The sequence below is a fragment of the Taeniopygia guttata genome, chromosome Z, assembly GCF_048771995.1.
Source record: "Taeniopygia guttata chromosome Z, bTaeGut7.mat, whole genome shotgun sequence".
NCBI lineage: Eukaryota > Metazoa > Chordata > Aves > Passeriformes > Estrildidae > Taeniopygia > Taeniopygia guttata.
This window is the reverse complement of record NC_133063.1, coordinates 77,219,981-77,239,683: the sequence shown is the minus strand read 5'-3', so window position 1 is coordinate 77,239,683 and position 19,703 is coordinate 77,219,981. Positions and strand designations below refer to the sequence as shown.

General features: G+C 40.7%; 1 protein-coding gene across 7 annotated transcripts in view; it reads right to left on the bottom strand.

The window, feature by feature from the left end:
- The window catches only part of CAST (calpastatin), a 49,503-nt gene that overhangs the window by 27,637 nt on the left and 2,163 nt on the right, over positions 1-19,703 (bottom strand). For all 7 annotated transcript variants that reach the window (XM_072922788.1, XM_030257777.4, XM_030257769.4 and 4 more), the window contains exons 2-3: positions 16,769-16,834; positions 9,719-9,790 (exon numbers count right to left, since the gene is read on the bottom strand). In XM_072922788.1, the coding sequence (XP_072778889.1) occupies positions 9,719-9,790; positions 16,769-16,834 (138 nt within the window). The remainder of the gene's footprint in view (positions 1-9,718; positions 9,791-16,768; positions 16,835-19,703) is intronic.

Here is a 19,703-nt window from a genome sequence, read left to right as displayed (position 1 = left end):
CAGCCTTCCCACCCCTGGACACACAGACAGGAGGCAGAAGGTGGGAGAGGGATAGCACCAAGGTGTGTGCACATGTACAAATAAATACATAAATCTATAAACATGCATATTTAAAGCTACACAGCATGTCAGGTGTGCAGTGGCTTAAAATGGGAAAAAAGATTAAGCATTAACTCTTTATATATATATATTTTATTCCTGCAGTATCTAGAATAGCTGAGTTTAAAAATTACAACTCTGAGTGCTCCTGTGTCATTTTCTATCCCAAGTAATTTGGGAAATACTCTACTGTTTTGCCACTGCTGCTCTTATATTCAGCTCTACTATTACATTTCTAAGAAAAACAACAGCTTTTGTTTGAGACAACACTCAAGAGAAAGATAAAAAATATCCACAACAACTAAGAAAACAATATTCTTCTCAAGATTTCAAGCACTCAGTTAATTTTGTGGAGGCTTTCTATTAAGAGCAAAATTAAGTGGAAGTGCAGGATGCAGGTTTCTAGTTAGCACCTGTGTATTACTCAAACACTGGTGTTGTCTGTAGAGACACTTTCTTGTTCTTTTAGCGTTCATAAACTCTGCTGATGTGAATATAACTGAAAAATAGCTACAATCCATTACTATCATTATAGTTCAAATTTCTACATCTACTATTGTGAAAAAGAATAACCCTAAAATTTCATTATTCTGCCATTTTCTCACCACGCAGAACAAGCATTTGCAACAATTATTAATCTATACCCAGAAGCAAGATCAACAAGCATTTAGAGATGGTAAAAGACACAAAGGAAATACAGCCATTTCCTCATGAAACAAAAAAAAGACAATTTTTTAAAGGAACTGCTTTGAATCAGGCGACTGAGGTGCTGATTAGCTTGTAAAGACACTTTTATGGCCTCAAGTGCTGCTGAATTTATTGATGCTCGTGGAACATTGAGTCAGACAACTTCCATTACACAGATTCACTGGTTTTTTCACTTTGAATACGACAATAAAATTTCTGCCATTCTGGAACAAAGACGAAACTCTTCAATAATTCACTACTGAATTTTATGCATCAGCTAAAGCTCGTTAACCACACTACTCAAATTTAATGCAACAGGGTTTTAAGCAGTGTTTTTAGAGGCAACTTACTTGCATTTGAATTTGGTCACACTAAGTGAAATGTTATCAAGCAAACCAGTGAGTAAGATCAGTATTATATTTACCACAGTGTAGAACAAAGCTTCACACCTCCTAGAAACTGCCACACCACCTTTAGCTCAGATGTCTGTTTTAAGATGTATGGATTGCAGCAACATAATTCAGGCCCAAGGCTTAATACTGGCATGTTTGTTTTTCTTTATTTTAGCAACTGTTAAGACTGTGAAACAGCTTTATGCTGGAACAAAACACAACTGAGGCTAGTGAATGACAATTCGCTTTAAGTAATTTTTGTACTATTTCACTCTTCCTTGAACTTCCAACACCTCAGTTTATGCTCACTTGTATGCAGGAAGTTAGGATTGTCAAAAAAAATTCTAAGTATCCTGCAGCTGATGGCAAGGAGCACTATGCCTGTTTCCTTCTTGGAAGCAGAGGGAAAGAGTTTGCTAGCTGATCACAAGTCATGCACAGTATTTATACAGCAAGAACTTTACATGCTCACAGTTCAATTTGTGGCACTGAGGAATTACTTAGACTCCAGCATGCAGCTTGGCTCACTGCTTTAAAGACTTTAATATATACAAAGGCAGTTTCTATTTAATGTTCTTCCATGATATTGGAAGTGATCTGGAAAAAAAGTCAGAATATTTCAAGCAGAGTAACAGACTTCATCTGCTGCCTTCACATTCTGTGTGTCTGCAAACAGACCACTTCAGTATCTCAAGCTGCACAATCCTTGTTTCTTTTAAATTAATCAACAATCAGCTCTAAACTCCCCATTCTTATTTCTCCTTAAAGCACACTCTTCGATTGCTTCCTCCCAGAAACCTCCTGTTTCTCTGACAATTAACTACAAGCTGGCACGCACTAAAATTTCACTTTCACTCAGTCATATTCAGATATTAGAAGGCAGTACCCCAGTCCTGTCAAGCCTCTTCTCAGGTTCCCACTCTGCACAAGAGAGGATTACAGTAATGTATGAGCTGGTCACTGCAGACGAGCTCCCATGTTTCTGTGGGCAGCTCAAAAATCTGCTTTTCAGTTTTGCCTCACGTGGGCATTTAGCTGCAACTTTTTCCAGCCAACTGTTTCCATTCTCTGCGTGCTGTTTCAAACAGCAGAACATTCCACAGCTGTCTGCAGCAGCAATCTGCAGGATGACAAACAAGCACCAGGAAAACAGGAGATTAGGCACCAGGCACATGCCACGCGGTGCTGCTGAGCTCAGCTAGGATTTGTGTCACCTGGTCTGCAGCGTCACACCACACTCTGCTCTGCATGGCTGGGATGAAAAGGGAGTCACAAACAGAACCAGTATTCTCTAAAGGTGGGGGGGAGGTTGAAAAAGACACTAAAGCTACACAAAACACACAACTTCATCTTGAGGCTAAAGGTCTCTGAGGTTATGAATTCAATTATTTCCACTGCAGCAATCAAGCCAGGCAAGTGAGAGCAGCACTCCGAACAGGAAATTTGTTTTTCGCTCCCAGAATGCAGAGGAAATGGAAAGAAAAACTTATTCATTAATAGCTGTATATGGACTGACACACACACGGCTACCAAAATGAATGGAGAACACAACAGAATAAATAAAAAACACCAAGTCAAGGAATCTTACTAGTTGTCTGTTCAAATATCATCCAAGGGCAATGCTGCATAACCAGGATGGTGGTGGTGTGTCATTGGGCTGTGTTCTTAGATAATTTTAGAAAATTTCAACATTGTTTTATTGTTCCCACTTAAAAAGAGGCAGACTGGGGCACTTCTCACTTTAGCATTGGCTTCAAGTTAAAATCACTTCAGAAGGGCCTTCAGCATGCTCTGGAGGAATAACTGCATTATTCAGTTAAAAAAAAATGAAATCTCCACTTTGTTGAGGTTTTATCCTGACTCACAGGGGTCTTCCCTCCTAGGGATCAAAAATGTTGATTTTCTAGTTGGTTCCAGCATTTGTGCTGAGTATGGCATAAAGGCAGGCACAGACCTGCCTTTTTCATAAAACCAGCAGAGTTTCCGTGCCTTAAGGAGCTCCCAAAGAGTGCTGAAGGCCATCACCCTCCCTGTCTCCCTGCTAGGTTCTCCCTTTGGCAGAAGAGACTCTGGACAAAGCCCCAGAGTGTTAATGAGCACAAGCATCCTCCTCCCAGGGAAACAAGGGGCAGAAATGGTGACAGTGAAGAGGCTGGAGACCAACTCAGTGAAAAAACAGCTCCTTTGCTTTGTGGAGAGAAAGGTTTCTTCTCTGTCCTCAGTCCCAGTCCTCCAAGGGCCACCAGGGCAGCACAGCCTTGCCCAGAATTCAAACTCCCTAATGTGCAAAGCTCTACAACCAGAAACGTAAGGAAAAACTGGACATGGAGCTCATTTCTGCAAGTCCAAGATCAGAAACAGAATCTTCTGCAAGCTCTACATACCCCATGTATTTAACCACTCAAAGGAAACAAAAAAACCCCAAAAACCCAAACCAAAAAACACTGTGTTATATAAAGGACTGAGTGTAACAAATGATAGTCTAGAAAAGAGAATGTCTAATGCAGAAATGCAGAAGTAGCTATTATAAACTGTATTATATAAACATTTAAAAATACAGTATTTAGGAAAATAGTTAACAATAAAAGAAAAGAGATCAAGAACTGAGCAGAGGTGTCTGCAATGCTTAAAAATTCTGGGCTGTTTCATGCACTACTTTAACTTTCTCCAAAGCAATATTACCAACAATAATCAAACAGTGTCATTACTTAAGTAATGCCTACCCCATTTTCACTACTTCAGAAACAATACAAACAACTTATTGAAAAGCATTATTTTTTTACCAGATGCTCTAGCATATTTTAGATATGCTAAAACATATCTGAAACATATATTTTTAAGTGCAGTAAACTACTGATACCTGAGCACAGTTCAAACAAGAAATTCCTCTTGCAGATCACCACACCCTGACTATGCAATACTCTGCACAGGCATAAAGGCTCTGCATTAGCATTCCAAAAAAATCACACAGGTCTTGGAAGCCAGAACAGCGTGGGCTGTGAGCAAGGAAAAAATACCAACCCCGCCCCAAAACAAAAATATAAATACAGAACAGCTTAGACGCCACTCTTCCTTGTCCCTCTCTTTTCCAAACTGCCGTGTCACGTGGTGTCTGACAAGGCTGTTTCCAGTATGTTCAAATAAATAAATTCAAAAGCGTATTAACCACACACTGCTCTGGAATGCCTCAAGCCTGCTGACAGGGGAGGCACGCCAGAAAGCCCTGGAGCTGGCAGCCTGTGTTATCACAGCCCACAGAATTCCCAGAAGAGGAGGAGAAAGGGGAGAAAACAAAACAAAAAAAGGAAAGGAACTACAACACGAGCAGAAAGGCAGCAGGAGAGCAGAGCAGGAACAGCTAACTCACCTGGGGGATGTGGGTCTCCTGTCCTGCTGCAGGGACACTGGCTGCTGCTCGTCCCAGCACTGGGGCTGTGGCTTCCGGGAGCTGCTGGCCAAGCCAAGCCCTTGGCAAGCCAAGCCCGAGTGCTGAGCCACGCAATCCCCACCCAGCAGCTCGGGGAGGGCACCCAGACCTGCGAGTTCGGGCTCCCACACCGAGCAAGCCCCTCCTGGGGCTGCCTCTGGAGCTGGCCAGACCAGGGTCCCAGCTGCCAGCGAGCTGTCACTGAGAGCCACGCAGCAAAAGCCAGGGGTGAAGCTAAACTCAGCATACAAAAAGCAGTATTTGCCTCCCACCTTTTGATTTCTCAGTGCTGGTGCCGAGGGAAGGAACCTGCTCATTTCCCCTCAGCCCTGCTACAAGCTCACAGTCTCTAAATTTGGACTGATTTACTCAGACACTCTGAGTACACGGATGTTACTAACTGAAAGTAATTGAGATTATTTAGGCCACTAACTTGACTGACTAGAGCTATTTTTAAGCATAACAACCCCTAATAATCTGTATTACGTTAGAAATTAACAGGTGCTTCTTGAAATACCAATAGTGATCTGCTCTTGAATTTCCTTTCGCCATATAATCAAATTTTCAATACCTGTGGTATTATGGGAGAGATTGGGTTTTTTTCCAAGAAGTACCCTCTACCACTAACAAAACCTTCAACCACTTTTTCATAATAGCCTCTGTATTGCCCTTTACCTTGAGCGAATAATAAGAAATAAGTCAGCCCTGGAAGATAATTAGAAAGGGATAAATAGCTACAGACTGACAAATAAAATATCCAATTTCTGAGTGAAGTATAGAATTTTTCTTATTAAAGGGTTGTGCTATTTTGACCACAGCACAGCTCTACAAGTTGCAAATCCTGCATCTTTACACAAAGCCAGCTCTTCCATGCAAGAGGCACCTTTTGTACTCCAGCAGATTCCCATTTTTAATGTTTAGGTCTATTTTTAGCATGGCCCTGCCACCAAGAAAGCCAGCACTGCTCTCCACACAGGCACAGCCTTCCTGATTTTCAGGTCCTGCCAACAGCTCTGAGGGTAACTTCCAGGAAGAGCCCCAGGATTTGCTACAGTCCTGCTGCAGAACACCTAAAAAATGTGAATCTCTGTCATGACACACACCCATCCCAGAGACAACATGGAAATTAAGTCCTCAGATAACCTGAATTGTTATTTTTCTGAAAATTCTCAAATTTCAGAGGTAGCCTTCCCAACCTTCACCATGTGATTTGAAACGTAAAAATAAAGCTATGCATTTCTATGGACATTCCCAAACAATTCTGTGACTGCAGATGCCTTCTACTCAAAAATTTCTTCCTTCACAATAAGGTGCTTCTGCAAAGCTCACAAAACAAAAATTTGGTGACAGTTAATATGGTGTATAGCAGAAAACAACCACTGACAGTAGGTTTTGGTGATAAACTAGATAAATTTGCCTGCTGCAAAAATATTAGGGATTTCACACAAAGATACTTATCAACTGCTCTTCTTTTTCCTTGTTTTCTCATTTGTTGCATGAGAAAGCAGAGAGAATTCTCTTTAGAACCATGTTAATTTGGGTGCCAGCTAAAAGCAATTAACCTTAAATTTCTTTAATCGTTAAGGTCAAGAAGCTTCCTCAGAATAATCAGAAATAATAATTGTAATAATAATAAATTATCATTATTATTATTATAATTATTAATAACAATAATGAAATACTACAGATGAAATACTCCCAGCACTGCTTCAGTAGGCCATGAAAGTAATACAGATAAAGATTCTCACTTCTCTAAGTTATAGCAGCCAGTCAGAAAAAGAAAATAGTTACTCATTAGGAGCAATGCAAAAAATCTGCTACATAAAAAGCAGCAAAACTCCATCTGTTATCACCAGAAATACCATATAAGAACACAAAGATCCAGGAAGGGTGGCTGGATCCAGCTGTGTTCAAGTATTAGTGCCTTCTATTAATAGACACGATTGAACACTGAGGTGGAAATTGGCTTTCCTGATGGTTGTGGAACTGGCAAAATCTTCATTAAAGGCTGTAAAAGGAAACGCAGCAGCACTGGCAGGAGAGGGAGGAGGTTGGTTCAGTTTTTCCTCCCCACTGCTGCCTGCTAATCCGGGCAGCCATGACCTCGTTTGCGCCCCTTGGCAGTCAGCGTGTGCATGGAAGAGAATGCTCTTGGGCAACCCAGCAAACATTACTGATGATGACAGCCTTACCTGAACCTCCCTTTTCACTCCATTTACCTGCCTGGCCAGGTGCTCACTGAAAACCCCCCTGGGACAAACCAGCAGTTGAAGAGGATTCCCCCATCAAAGAGGAAAGGAAGGTTTGTCACAGAAATGAAGGAGTCAGAACACCTGTTTCAGCGAAGCCTCTGTAAATTATCCATCTGGATTTGAGTCACACAGAAGCTGGGCACGTCCAGGCTGCTGACTGAGCCTCCTGAGTGGCCTTAGTGCAGAGGAGGAGGCAGGAGAGGCAGCACTTCTTGGGCAGACAATTAACACCCCTGTCAGAGCACAGGGAGCAGAGGCAGTGAGTAACACTGGCTGCAATTCCAGGAACTCCGGAGTGACACAACAGAGAGCACAGGGGCAAAACGAAGCCACAGAGAACTGCATTTCTGAGGGACAACATATGAAAACACAGCCAGGCAGCTGAGTGCTCTCCCTTGGACATGCAGACTGCCCACATGCTCGGGCGTGACACAGCGACAATCCTTCACCACGCACAAGCTCCTGCATCTGAAAGCCAGAAACCCCAGAAGAAACAAGCCATCAGTTATTATTACTTACTAGATGAAGGAAAAATTACCCAGGAGGAAAAATTACTGATGTGGCAGAAGCTAACCCCCTGTTGGCTCTTTGGTTTAATTCATTTCACCATAAGGTAGGAATAACTTAAAAAAATAAAAAGCAGGAGCTGGAACAATTTAACTATCCCACCTACCTTGCCTCTGGTAAGGATTTAGAAATTTATCTGGGATAAGTAATGACAAGTAAGTACTACTGACCAACAGAATTATTAAAGCTACATCAGGGGGAAATAAATAATAGAAGAACCAGTAGTCCCAAACTGTCCAAAATGCTGTGGAGTATTTTTGATTGCACTAAAAGATTTGATCTGGTTTTGCAGGAAAGCAGAAAGCGCTGCCTTCGCTTTTTAAGAAATATTTTCCTTCCTGTAAAATTCCTAGTTAAAAAAAAAAAAAAAAAACCTGCAAAATTATTGTTTTAATTAGATATTTTTAGAGACAAAAATAAAGGTAGAAAAGAAAACAGACAAATGGCTTGAAAAAAGGTATGGGTGGCACAAACTACAACTGCACACATCAAACTACAAAATCTCTGAGTTTTCCTTATTTTAAATAACACTATAGGATCACAGGGGATTGTTGAGAGTAAAAGTTACAATTAACACAAGATTTAGCCTAAGTGAAAAAAGGTGGAAATGGCTGAGTGGGAACTTAAAAGTCTGAATTTGAATTAGTTCTTGATTAAAAGTCAATATTAGATAGTATGAGGTGAGTATCTTTGAAGTACATAATCTTTACAATAAGTATGCTGGAATGTAACAGAAACTGGAGAGTACTGCTAAAATACACATTCTAAGTCGCCATAACCTAATATACAGCAATTCCTGGCAATTCCATTGCATTATTTTCATGACACTACCTTCCAGTTCTTAGGCTTAATAGCATGCATGAATTGTGCCTTCCACACGTAGAAGTTCTTCCTACCTATCAGAGAAAGAACATATACTAAAAAAAAAAAAAACAACCTCAGATCTGTGTTAGCCAGAAAATTAGATGTAAGCATCCGTGGGACTATGCAGCTGGTGACATCCAGGTTGATTAGGAGGAGTAAACCTTGTCAAAGTGCAAGGAGTAGTAAAAACAAAAACAAACAAACAAACAAAAAAAAAGCTGGGCTGTATTTAGCAATAGGTAGAAACATTGAAAAAAAAAAAAAGACAACAGGATTAATTTCTTTCCTCCATCATTGAGTAAAAAGGAAAAATAAATTACTTAGGAAACATGCAGATATCTTAACTGTATTATTTTACAAAAGCACTGATTAAGAAAGTAAAAAATCCCATTCAAAAGCAGAAACACTTCCTGCTGTTAAGATCCTATCCAACAATAGGCTCCCTCCAGACATGGAACACTGTGGTGGACCTGTGGACCCCTCTCAGCCAGCTCCACATCTTGGGTGAGCCAAGGAGCTGGAAAGCCCCTGGCTCACACATGGTAGTGAAGGTGGGTTGAGAAGTACGTCAAAAGGTGCTTCTGAAACCCAGAATTTCAAGTACAGAACACGGTACCAGAACTAAACAAAGACACTGATCTTGTCTCCACTGCTGACCAGCACCCAGCTGCCTCACTCTTGAGTACTGCCACAAAATGGGCCCAGTCTGAGCTCTCCCTGGGCTAAACTTTACTGTCAAACTTCACTAAATTCCAACAAAAATATTTCTTCACCTCAGTAAAGCATACTGCTGCTTCTCTTCTAAGTGATCTGCATTTTACTCACCTCTGACAATTATGCACCTAACAACAGCTACCAGGTGCAGCATCAGCAGGAGCATTTTCAGCGCCCTCTTTCAATACCCTGCAAGACCTGAGCACCCTGCCTACCCTCAGAGAATATCACCTGCATTCCTTTGCAATTCACTTAAAAACGTTTCTTGAATTATCAGCTGAACTGCTCTGGGAGCAACGAAAGAAAAAACAAGCTCCCAGCTCTTCAAACTCACCAAGATCCACCAAGTAAACAGAACCCAAAAAATACCAACACCTCAGGGTGAAAAAAGAAACACAGCCCCCCAAAAGTCAAATGAAGGCACGCACTGACATCAACAGGGTCAAGATTCTTTAAAATGACTGGGAGACTAACAAAGAACATGTGAAAAGGGAGAATGTTACCATTTATTTCCTCACGGATGTCAACACTGGGGTTCTGCTGATTTGTGCTCCCCTTTCCTTTCAACAGGTTACAATTTCTAGCAAGTCATGAAGAGCACCCCTGTGGTGTTGAATGTTGGCAAACAAATAATTTTCTATCCCAATGCAGGGCATGGAGTCACACCACATTCTCTCCACATGTAAAAAAAATTCATTTTTTTAAGTACACATTACCTGAGCAGAAGCAGCTGCTCCACTTATCTCTGTTTTGAGTGGCTGGCTGACATTAGCACTTGCCTGGTTCTTCTAGAAAATAAAAAGACACAATAAAGCTCAGAAATGTCAATGAATGAAAAGAAAAGCCAAGTAAAACTGTGAAGCAAGCAAACAAAAAAGCCCAACCGAATCCAAAGTATTGAAAAAAAGAAAAAGCACACTTAAAAATGTCTCCTAAAACATTTTTGCAAGGCGAGTCATCAAAAAATGAACTCTCCTACGTAACTTTAATCCACACAGGCACATTTCAGGGCCCAGAAATGTGCACACCCAGAACAGCCCAAGTTCTCCTGCAGTCTTTCGTGGAGGATACATAAATTTGCATTATTTCCTGTAGCACAGAGACTCCATTTTAAACTAACAGTTAAAGCAACAGTGTCTATATAAAAAGTATCACGAAAACAACAGGGGCAATTTGCTGTTTAACAGGATGTGAGTGGCCAACCAGAAGGTAACATCTGGGGCCAAGGAAGTGAAGATACAAAGTTAAGGGCAAAATAATGCTTTTTCTAAGAAGCGCAAGATTCAGAACGCAACAAAAGATTTCACATTTCAACAAGCAGGGCAGGCTGCAGCAGGCCCAGAGATTCAACCAGCAAACTCAAAAGTTCCAGTTTTCAATGGACAGGACACAAGAATTGTAACAATCTGGGAGATCTCTGCCATTCAGGTAATTCTGCTTCCTCCTTCTGGTTTTGTTTGAAAAACAAAAAGTTAGCGCAAAGATGCACATTCAGCAGTCACCTCCAGAGATGAGGCAGAGGGCCATGTACACAAGATTAATACGACCAAAATATGGCCCAAATCTGGTACCAACTGAAACTAGGAGGCATCTTACATCCAGGATCACACTGGGAAAAAAATGACATCCAGTAACAGGCCACAGGATGCTGCAAAACCCAAGGCTAACACTGTTTTTTGCCTGTTAAAAGGATGTTAGGAGTGTTCCAGCCCAGGACTTTCGTGCACAGCCACTGAAGTCCAGACCTGCCCAGAACCTGGGGTCTCTGCCCAGGCTGAGGGATGTGGTTAAAGAAAAAAGCAGCAGCAAAGCCCAGTGACATCCCAAACACACCCCAGAGACACACAGGAGCCTCCCACAGCCCCCCTCCATCACGTGTCAGTCAGGTTTGTCTTGATATTTTCTCCTCCGACCGCACATTCCTACGGGAGCAGACACATACTCTGCAACTCTGGTTACAATGAACATTTTTTAACTCCCTAAGGAAGGAAGCAATGTTCCAGCTGAGGTGGTAATGATCCTGGAGGCAGGTGATGGAGGTGTGATGCATTTACAATTTTGCAAAGACAGTACTGAGACGCAGAACACCTTGGGTTTTGTCTCTGACATAGTGCACTGAAGCCTCTGTAATGAGCATTACCCACATATCTTTCAACTTTTAATTAAGTTGTTGAAGTAGCTCAAAATCTGAAGTGCTGGCCATCCCTTTTCAAAGAGGGAAAAAAAAATGAAGTCCCATAAAAGAATCATTAAAAAAAAAAAAAAAAGAGCAAAACTGAAGAGGAATCAGAATTGTGGGCATATCTTCAGCACCACAGCACCACAGATCTTGACTGCCATCTCATGCTCAGCCTTTGGCTCAGGGTTAATGGTGTTCAAGATTTACCTTTGGTACCAAAGACTATGTCTAACAGAACTGTGATGCTCTGAAAATATCATAGAATCACAGAATTCCACAAATCCATAGAGCAATGCTTTAGAGAAGGGAGTCCTTACGACACCAACATACTCAAAAATTTCAGGCAGAAGGATAGCTTTCCCCACCTCCCAGCAAATCTGAGCTAACAAAAAAGCCTCAAAAAACCAAACCAAACCAAACTAACAATTAAAAAAACCCAAAAAAACAAAACAAACAAAAAAACCCCACCAAATCAAAAACATCAAACAAGCCCCAAAATAAAAACTAAAAAGATCCCCCAAACCCAGAAAACCCAAACCAAAAACCAGAAACAAAAAATCCCACCTCCCAACTCCACCCCCAAAAAAACAAGGGAAAAAAAGTCCCCCTAAAAAACAACAAAAACAACCAAATAAAGAAACCCTCCCCCCCTCCAAAAACAGAACCAGCTAACAGAGTGAAATAAATCCTTGTTCACAGTATGAACTTCTGTTAACCAACTAAACAGAATTATAGAAAAAAGTGTTAGTGCCAATAATTATTTAGTGGTAAGCAACAATAAAAATAGAGAAGAAAAATTAACAAATAAATCCTCCTCTGCAACAAAGAAAGACTACCTGGAGATAAACCATGTGGAAGTTGAAGCCACCATATCAAATGAGCATCACTCAGTGAATACTGTCCACAGCACATGGACTAATACATGTTTTGGAAGAGTCATCTTTCAACAGCAACTTCTTTGGTATTTATGCATCCCTTAATATATTTGTAAAAGCAGAATCTCTGGCTACATCATTCAATGTTTGTCGTTCAATTCAGGTTTATCCTTCTTTCACCCTTATTAAGATAAGGATGTTAAGGTGTTTCCCAGGATGCTCCCTCCATGCAAACCACCTCAGATACCCTTAATTGACAAATACATCAGAGCTGTTCTCATCTTCTCTCCCTCCAAGAACTGGAAGAGTCTTTTTCTTCTGTGACATTCTCAGACACAAACAACTGAAGAACTACCTTGAAGCTGTACTCACACCTTGCTTTCCAACCCGATATTAACGGAGACAATGAATTATCAATGCACAGCTTCTTTAGGAAATGAATTAAAAGAATTATGGGCCTGTAAAGAATTGTGTGTGAAGGAATAAAAGCTGTGGCACACAGGTACTTATAATCTACTCTTCATTGTTAGCAGTGGCTTCAAAAAGACAGAACACTGTTTCAGAGTGGAATATTAATTCTGTAGGTTTAATAAGGGGGAGATGAAAGATACAATCTTCTGCTAAATGGATTTCCAAAGGAAGATGCGTGTTAAGACTGGTGTCCAGAAATGTGGACTTAGTGTTCATTTTGTACTACAACATTCAAATGTTCATTGTAAGATTGCAGTAAGAATGCTTACAGTACACTTGTCTTGAGGAAAAAAAAACACAAGAGGCAAGGATGTGCAATGTCTGTTCTGCAAATATTTTTGACAACCATCAGCAGCATTTCAGCCTCCCCCATCAATCTTTCATTCAAGAACAGCTCGAGCAGCAACCACCCTATACTCCTTCTGAAGGCAGAGACTTATATTGCAACAGCTCTCAGCAAGTGCCAGAATTTCACTGAAATAATGTTATTTTTCAACTACCTTTGACATTTTAGCCAAAAGAAGCACCAAAACAGAAAAGGGAGACAGATAAAGAAGCTGCTGTGCTTCTCAGAACCTTCCCACTTCTCTACTGAAGATGAATTAAGGCCACAATCCCCTCCACCAGTGCCAAGGTCCTGTGAGGCACAAAGGAGAAGGAAAACAAACAGTGCAGATACAGATTCGTATTTTGGTACCAAAGTAAAAAGAAACTTCACAAACACCCTAGGAAAAAACTACCTATGCACTTCCACAACTCAGACCAGCAGTGGGCACCCCAACAAGATTTTCACCAGTCATAATGCCTTTACTCAGCATTAATGCTTTCTCTGGATAAGGAATCCTAAGTGACAAGCTTCAGGATTAAAAAGTATCACAATCACACTGATTTCAGAGCAAAGAATCAATTCTAAAAGGATAGAGATGCTTTAGCACCAATTATCACTGTCATCCTTTCAAAGTAAAGAATATATTTCCTGATAAGTACAATGAGCTGAACAAGCAGGTTCTGCCTACATTCCTGTAAAGAACAACTCAAAATGCCAGGACACTTTAGAGAGGGTCCTGTTTCACACCACACCTAGTGAAATATGGCCTCACTCTAAGCTGGGGCTTCCAATTCCTACAATATATGTCTCTATCTTCCTTTCCAGTATCACATTTTCACATCCAGACAGCAGCCATGCACAGATACAGAATCTCTCCTTGGTATTTCCTTCTGAGACAGTAAAAAGAGAACAGGCCTTTCTCCACGTTATTAACATGGATCTGCTCAGAGCAGGGAGAGTTTCAGAGCAGAGCCACACACAATGTCAGCACTTGTTCTGCATTATTCTCATGAATTTCGTGTGGCTGTGTAGCAGAACACACTGTGCCCCAAGGGCAGCCCTCTGACAGGCAGCACTGACTGGACGTGGCGTGCAAGATTAGGACAGCAGGACCACGTGCCTCGTCACAGTGCAAGACCTGCCTTCCTGAGTTTGGATAAGCTTCACTTTTATCACTCCCCTGTCTCTAGCAGCGGTCAGCAGCAGATAGGAAAGAAAACAAAACCAGTTATGTAAAAATAGCTCAGGTCTATGTTGATATTTCTTCTAAATACTCTTCCAGGCTCAGTCTGTGGGTCAGGGATTTCTTAAGTTCAGTGTATTTTATAAATCATCCATTCTTCAGTGATTTTGTGCCATCAGCCTTTGAAAGCATTTATATTTTAGCATCCAAGAGCTTCTAGAGCACTCCTGCCCCAATGGCCTCAAAAGTGGAAGTGATCTGAAATTGGTAGAAAGGCACACACATATGTAAACTGAAGAAAATGCCCAGATGGGGACTAGCAGTTGCTACGAAGTTTATTTTGCACTTTTAACCTATCACTTTTATTTACTTCTGCTGCAATGAGTATACTTTTATCCAGTGGGCTACTATCACACCTACACACATATCTTTCTATTATAACTTTTAAACTCTTAGCTTACTCTGTACATTACTACCCTATAAAACCCTTCACCATCTTATCAATACAGTTTCTTACTTACTTACTTAAGGCATACTCTTAAAACTATAGAAACATAATTCTATAGTTTTTCTGCTTAATGTCTGTGTACTTTATTTTTACATCAATCTAAGTTTCTTCTAAGGCTGCAGATCAAATCCTTCAGTGTCTGTGAAAGTTTCTATTTTTCCATTTCCTACATTCCCCCATACACACACCCACAAGGAATGAAAACATTTCAGTAAAGTTAAAATTAGATTCTCAGGTGGTTTTTTTTTTTTCCAAGATTTTCAGCAAGTGACTGATTCTCCCTGGAAGGTGAACTCAATAAATGTAAGGTTCTAACAACCAAGACATCAAGATTTTAAGACCAATCCCTATGACTTGAGCCCTGGAGCAATGCCTAATAGCACATACACTTTTATTGACGCCTACATGGATAAAGAAATGATTTTTTTTTTTTTTTAAATTACATATTCTAACACATCTGGAACTTCCAGCACAGCTTTTGCCTGTTTCCACAAGGCTTCATGCACAGATACACATTCAGCTGCTCATCACTGGACTGACAGATTGTGTCAGTCTCAACCCAAAGCTGACCCTGCCTATGCAAGCAGATCCCCCATCCTGTCTAGACTCACAGCTTGAGCAGCACTGCTGAAATTATGCAAGCAAATACAACAGTGTCTTTCCTTGGCTGATATCTTGAGGCAATGAAGTGATGGAGATCAATCTTTCCAAGGACAACATGGCCTTGTCCACCATGGTATCACAGCTCCATCCCTTCTTACCAAACAGGTTTCTATCGACAGCAAACCTGCTGTGTTTTCTTCAGTCTGCTTTTAAGTCTCCAAGAAGAAAGGGTTAAGAAGCCTCTTCTACACCCTAACACTATTCATGGATAGTTAATCTTGATGCTGTGGCTAACTGGCATCTCCCACTCAAACCTGCATCAGGCCCTTCCTAAGTTTGCTTTTCAAAACTCTGCCCTCCTTCTCTCACTCCCTCAGTACTATATACCCAAAGAATCTGAGGGACAAGAGATGTTTGCTGTTATTTCTGGTTAAACAACAACCATAATGTTGTTTTTTACTGTTTTCTTTTATATTTTACTGTTTCCTTTTCAGTATGGTTACAAACTCTTCAAAGACCTCAATATTTTCTTGTAATTTTTTAATGGGAAACCTCTTCTAGCAGGCAGGTGAACAAACTCAAAATTCTAGACAACATTGCCCAAAGCTCTCTGTCAGATATCTCTGTCAGATATATTAGAAATTTCTGCCTCAAAAATCAAAGACTAAAGGAATTATCTCTGACTTTGAAACGAAAACGTAACTTTGCAGACTCTTAAGAAAGTTGTTGAAAGATTTTGAGTTGCCTCTTCAACTGCTTAACAAATCAGAGCGTTTTGGAGGTAGGTATGACCCTCAATAGGTCTCTGGAAGAGGTTTTTGATCTATTTCCTCCTTTAAGCACTGCAGAGTGAATGGAAAAAATAAAACATATAAAGAAATTCACAAGAGGAAACATACATGCAGTATGCTGAGGACTCAAAAAGCAGAAGTATCCAGACAATAAATTTTAGTAAGAGTCTTTGTTTTGCTGTATATTCTCAATAAGAGGTATACTCTCAGAAACATTAGCCCCAGAACTCTGGACTACAGGCCTCAACTCCCACCCTTCCCACAAAAAATGCCAACACTTCTCTAGTAAGAAGAACAATGTTCAGTCAAAGAATATGGCATTAAACCAAGAATGTATAAATGCACAGTGATATTCATGAAAAAAAAAACAAGCTGTCTGGAGAGAAAAGGTGGAACACATTCTAAAGCTAGAGAAGTTTTCCTTGCTTTCTGGACAGGAAAGAAAAGCAATTGCTTGAATCATCTACTTCAGGGGACTGTAACAAAAGCATTCACTGACCCTGATTTGCAGTGCAGTCAAACAGGCTTAGGCAAAGTTATTTCCCACACAGCTTCTGCTGTGGATGAACCACCAGGTGGAAAGCATCAGGTGCACTCCCTTCACCTGTACTTCTGGGCAACTCAAAAACCAGCGCCATCAGATGTGCCCCACACTGTACCAGCATTGCACAGCAGCGCAAGACAAAACTAAATGTTCCCAGGATGAATAATGACTGTCTGGAGTCACTGGTTTATTGTCCAAAAACTACCACTTTGCTATCAAAAGTCCAAAATCAGTATAGGAGGAAATTCATGACCATCTTAATATATTCAAATACTTGGATTTACCTCTTCCACTTCTGCTTTTTTCTCTCCTGCCTTGGAAGAAGCTTCACTTGCCTTCTTGTCACCATGCTGTGAACAGAGAAAATAGATGTGTAGTTATGTAGACCTTAAGTGTAACCTTGCACACACAGAAATTCTCAAACTTTTTAGTACAAGGGTGATTCCCTTCAGCTACCAGCAATATGACAGTTTTTCTTCTCACTAATGGACAGGATTTCTAAATGGCCTGCTGGATAACTTCAAGAGAAATCAGTCATAAGGTCACGACTCTTAGGGCAGTTACATGACTGTTCTCGTGAAAAGTTCTGGAATACATTCAGCTTATCAGTCATCCCTCACCAGCAAAGCACTCTCCAGTGCTTGATTTGGAAATGTCAGAATCACAGGCTTCAGCAGCAACTGAACAGCTCTAAGAGACACCAACATGATATGTGCAAACCACTCCAACATCTGAACTCCCCACAGACACACTGAAATGTTTGTTAAGCCCAGCCCTCCTCACCTGAAAGAAAGCTGTTACCACGACTGCTGTAATTCTGGTGCTGATACAGAAAAAAAAAAAATGCTCCAACACTTCAGGCACAGGTGCATGTTAGGAAATACTGTTCTTCCAGGATCCCTAAACTTCCTGCATCTTTTATCTCCTCTTCTTTTCACTTAACCTGATGTAGAATCCCAGTAGCTTCCCATGTGCAGCAATGTAAAGAAAGACACATTTTGCTCAGCACACACACTTGTATCCAGCACATTGTAATAGACTGCCTCTCTGAAAAGTGCTGAACATGGTCCCTCAAAAAATCTCTTCTCAAAAATATTAAGAGCAAAAAGCAAGAAGTTAATATAAAAAGCAACATAATACAGCTACTCTCTAGTATCTCAGCTAGTGTAACTTCCCACGGCAACTGAGACATCTGGGAAGGAGAATTCACATCTGGTTTGTTTTGTTAAGTAAAGACAGGAGATGATTCAAGACCCATTTATTCCCTTCTGTTTTCGGGACTGAGCAGCAGGAGGCAGAGCCTGCTAATCCACCAAGTAATGAGTTCCTGCAGATTTTTCTTTACATGGCTATAGGCAGAAAGTAATGGTCCATGTATCACTGCACTATGTTCAACAGAAATCAGTTCCAGCACATCAGCAGGAGAAAATGCAGGCTGCAAAAAGTACTATAGTAACAAAAATGTCAATAATTGTTTTGGACAACTTCTAACAATTCAAGTTTTTAAAACTAATTTGGTTATGAGTGAGACACTCAATGAGTTTTAAATTTAGAAATGCTATAGTCATATACCAAATGTGCCTCTTTAGAGGAAAAACAAGACCCCTTTGGTTGTCTATTCAGGTAAGAGATTAATTGATTCACTGCTTCATAATAGCACTTCCAGTAGAGACACAATTTACCCAGCTATCTGTGCTTTTTACTGCTACAATAAAAGCACATCGCACACGTTATCAGTCAGAGCAGTGCCAGCGAGTCTCCTGTTGCTGACAGAGCAGGAATTTCAGAGCCAGCACTGCCATAAGGCTCAGGAGTTAAAGGAGAACTCTGTTGATCAGGCTCTATTCTTGCATGGATACCCCCAGCTTTAAAATACTCCAAAAGTCAAGTATTATCCTGAATCCAGCTATTAAAGTCTTCTCAGTCTTCTCTTGCTTTCATTTGTTTTCTACTTCAAATTCAGATATAGCCCTAAAAGCAGTAACACTAACTGAAGTGTAGGGTCTCTAGGGTTGTTTTTTTTTTTTTTTTCTTTTACTAAACCAAGTCAGGGAATGTAGGAGCTAAATACTTGCTTCTTACTAAGCACACCAGGCCTTTATCAGGGCTGAATCTGTGTTACCCTTCCTCCCTAAGTCCACCTCCTCATCTTCACACCAAAGAAATCCACAGCAGACAGGACTATGGCACCAAAAGAGCATCCAGACCCAGAACTAGGAGGGACATATAGAAGGGGACTGGCAGGATTCCCTCAGCCTCAAGCAGAACAACTCTCTGGGGGACCCCAGGGCAGCTTCATTGCCCAGAGAGGAAGCAGAACAGACCAAGACAAGGACCACAGCTTTGCTATCCCTAAACTCAAGTCAGACACCAAAAGCATGACATCTTCCCTCCAGAAGGCAATGTCAAACAGCATCTATAATAAAGACTCTCTGACTCAGAGGACAAATATGTTTATTCCAACTCAGGGAACAAAGCACATATGGTCAGACTAGAGTAGTTTTGTTTTGTTTTGTTTTTTTCCCAGTAAGTTGAGTAATGCACTGTGTACACACAGAGCCCTGCTACTCACTCCCTGGCCTCAGACAATAAAACAGCCTGTGAAAGTACTGCCTTGCAGGAAAGTCTGCTGTCCTGAGGAGATAACCTGGGAAAGCACAGCTTCACAGTGTACCTGGGGAAACCATGCTGGTTCCCAGAACAGCTGGTGAATAAGGTACAATGAGGGACCCCATTTCAATAATGCCCTTCAACAACTCTTTTCTTATCTGAATTTTCAAGCTTTGAACACTCCACTAAAAATAGGAAATATACAAAAAGCAATAAAACAAACAAAAAAAAAAAAACCCAAAAACCCAAACAAACAACAACAAAAAAAACCCACCAAAACAAAAAAACCCCAAAAAACTCAAACCAAAACAAAAACCAACCAAACAAAATAAACAAAAAACCAAACAACAACAAAAATCAACAACAACACCAACAAAAAAAGGTAGCAAATCAATCTGCTTGGTCAGAAGGCCAAGCTCAGATTTTGTGGGACAGTGTACATCCACTGTTCCTTCATATTCACAACTCATGATGACAAGCTGACTTTCTTTGGGCAATCTTTCCTTTTCCTGCTCAAATTCCAGTGCCAGAGATACAGATTCAAAACCAAGGCAGTGGGTCAGAGCAGCTCCAGCTTCCTTACATCAACAGTGGGCATACAGCTGAAGT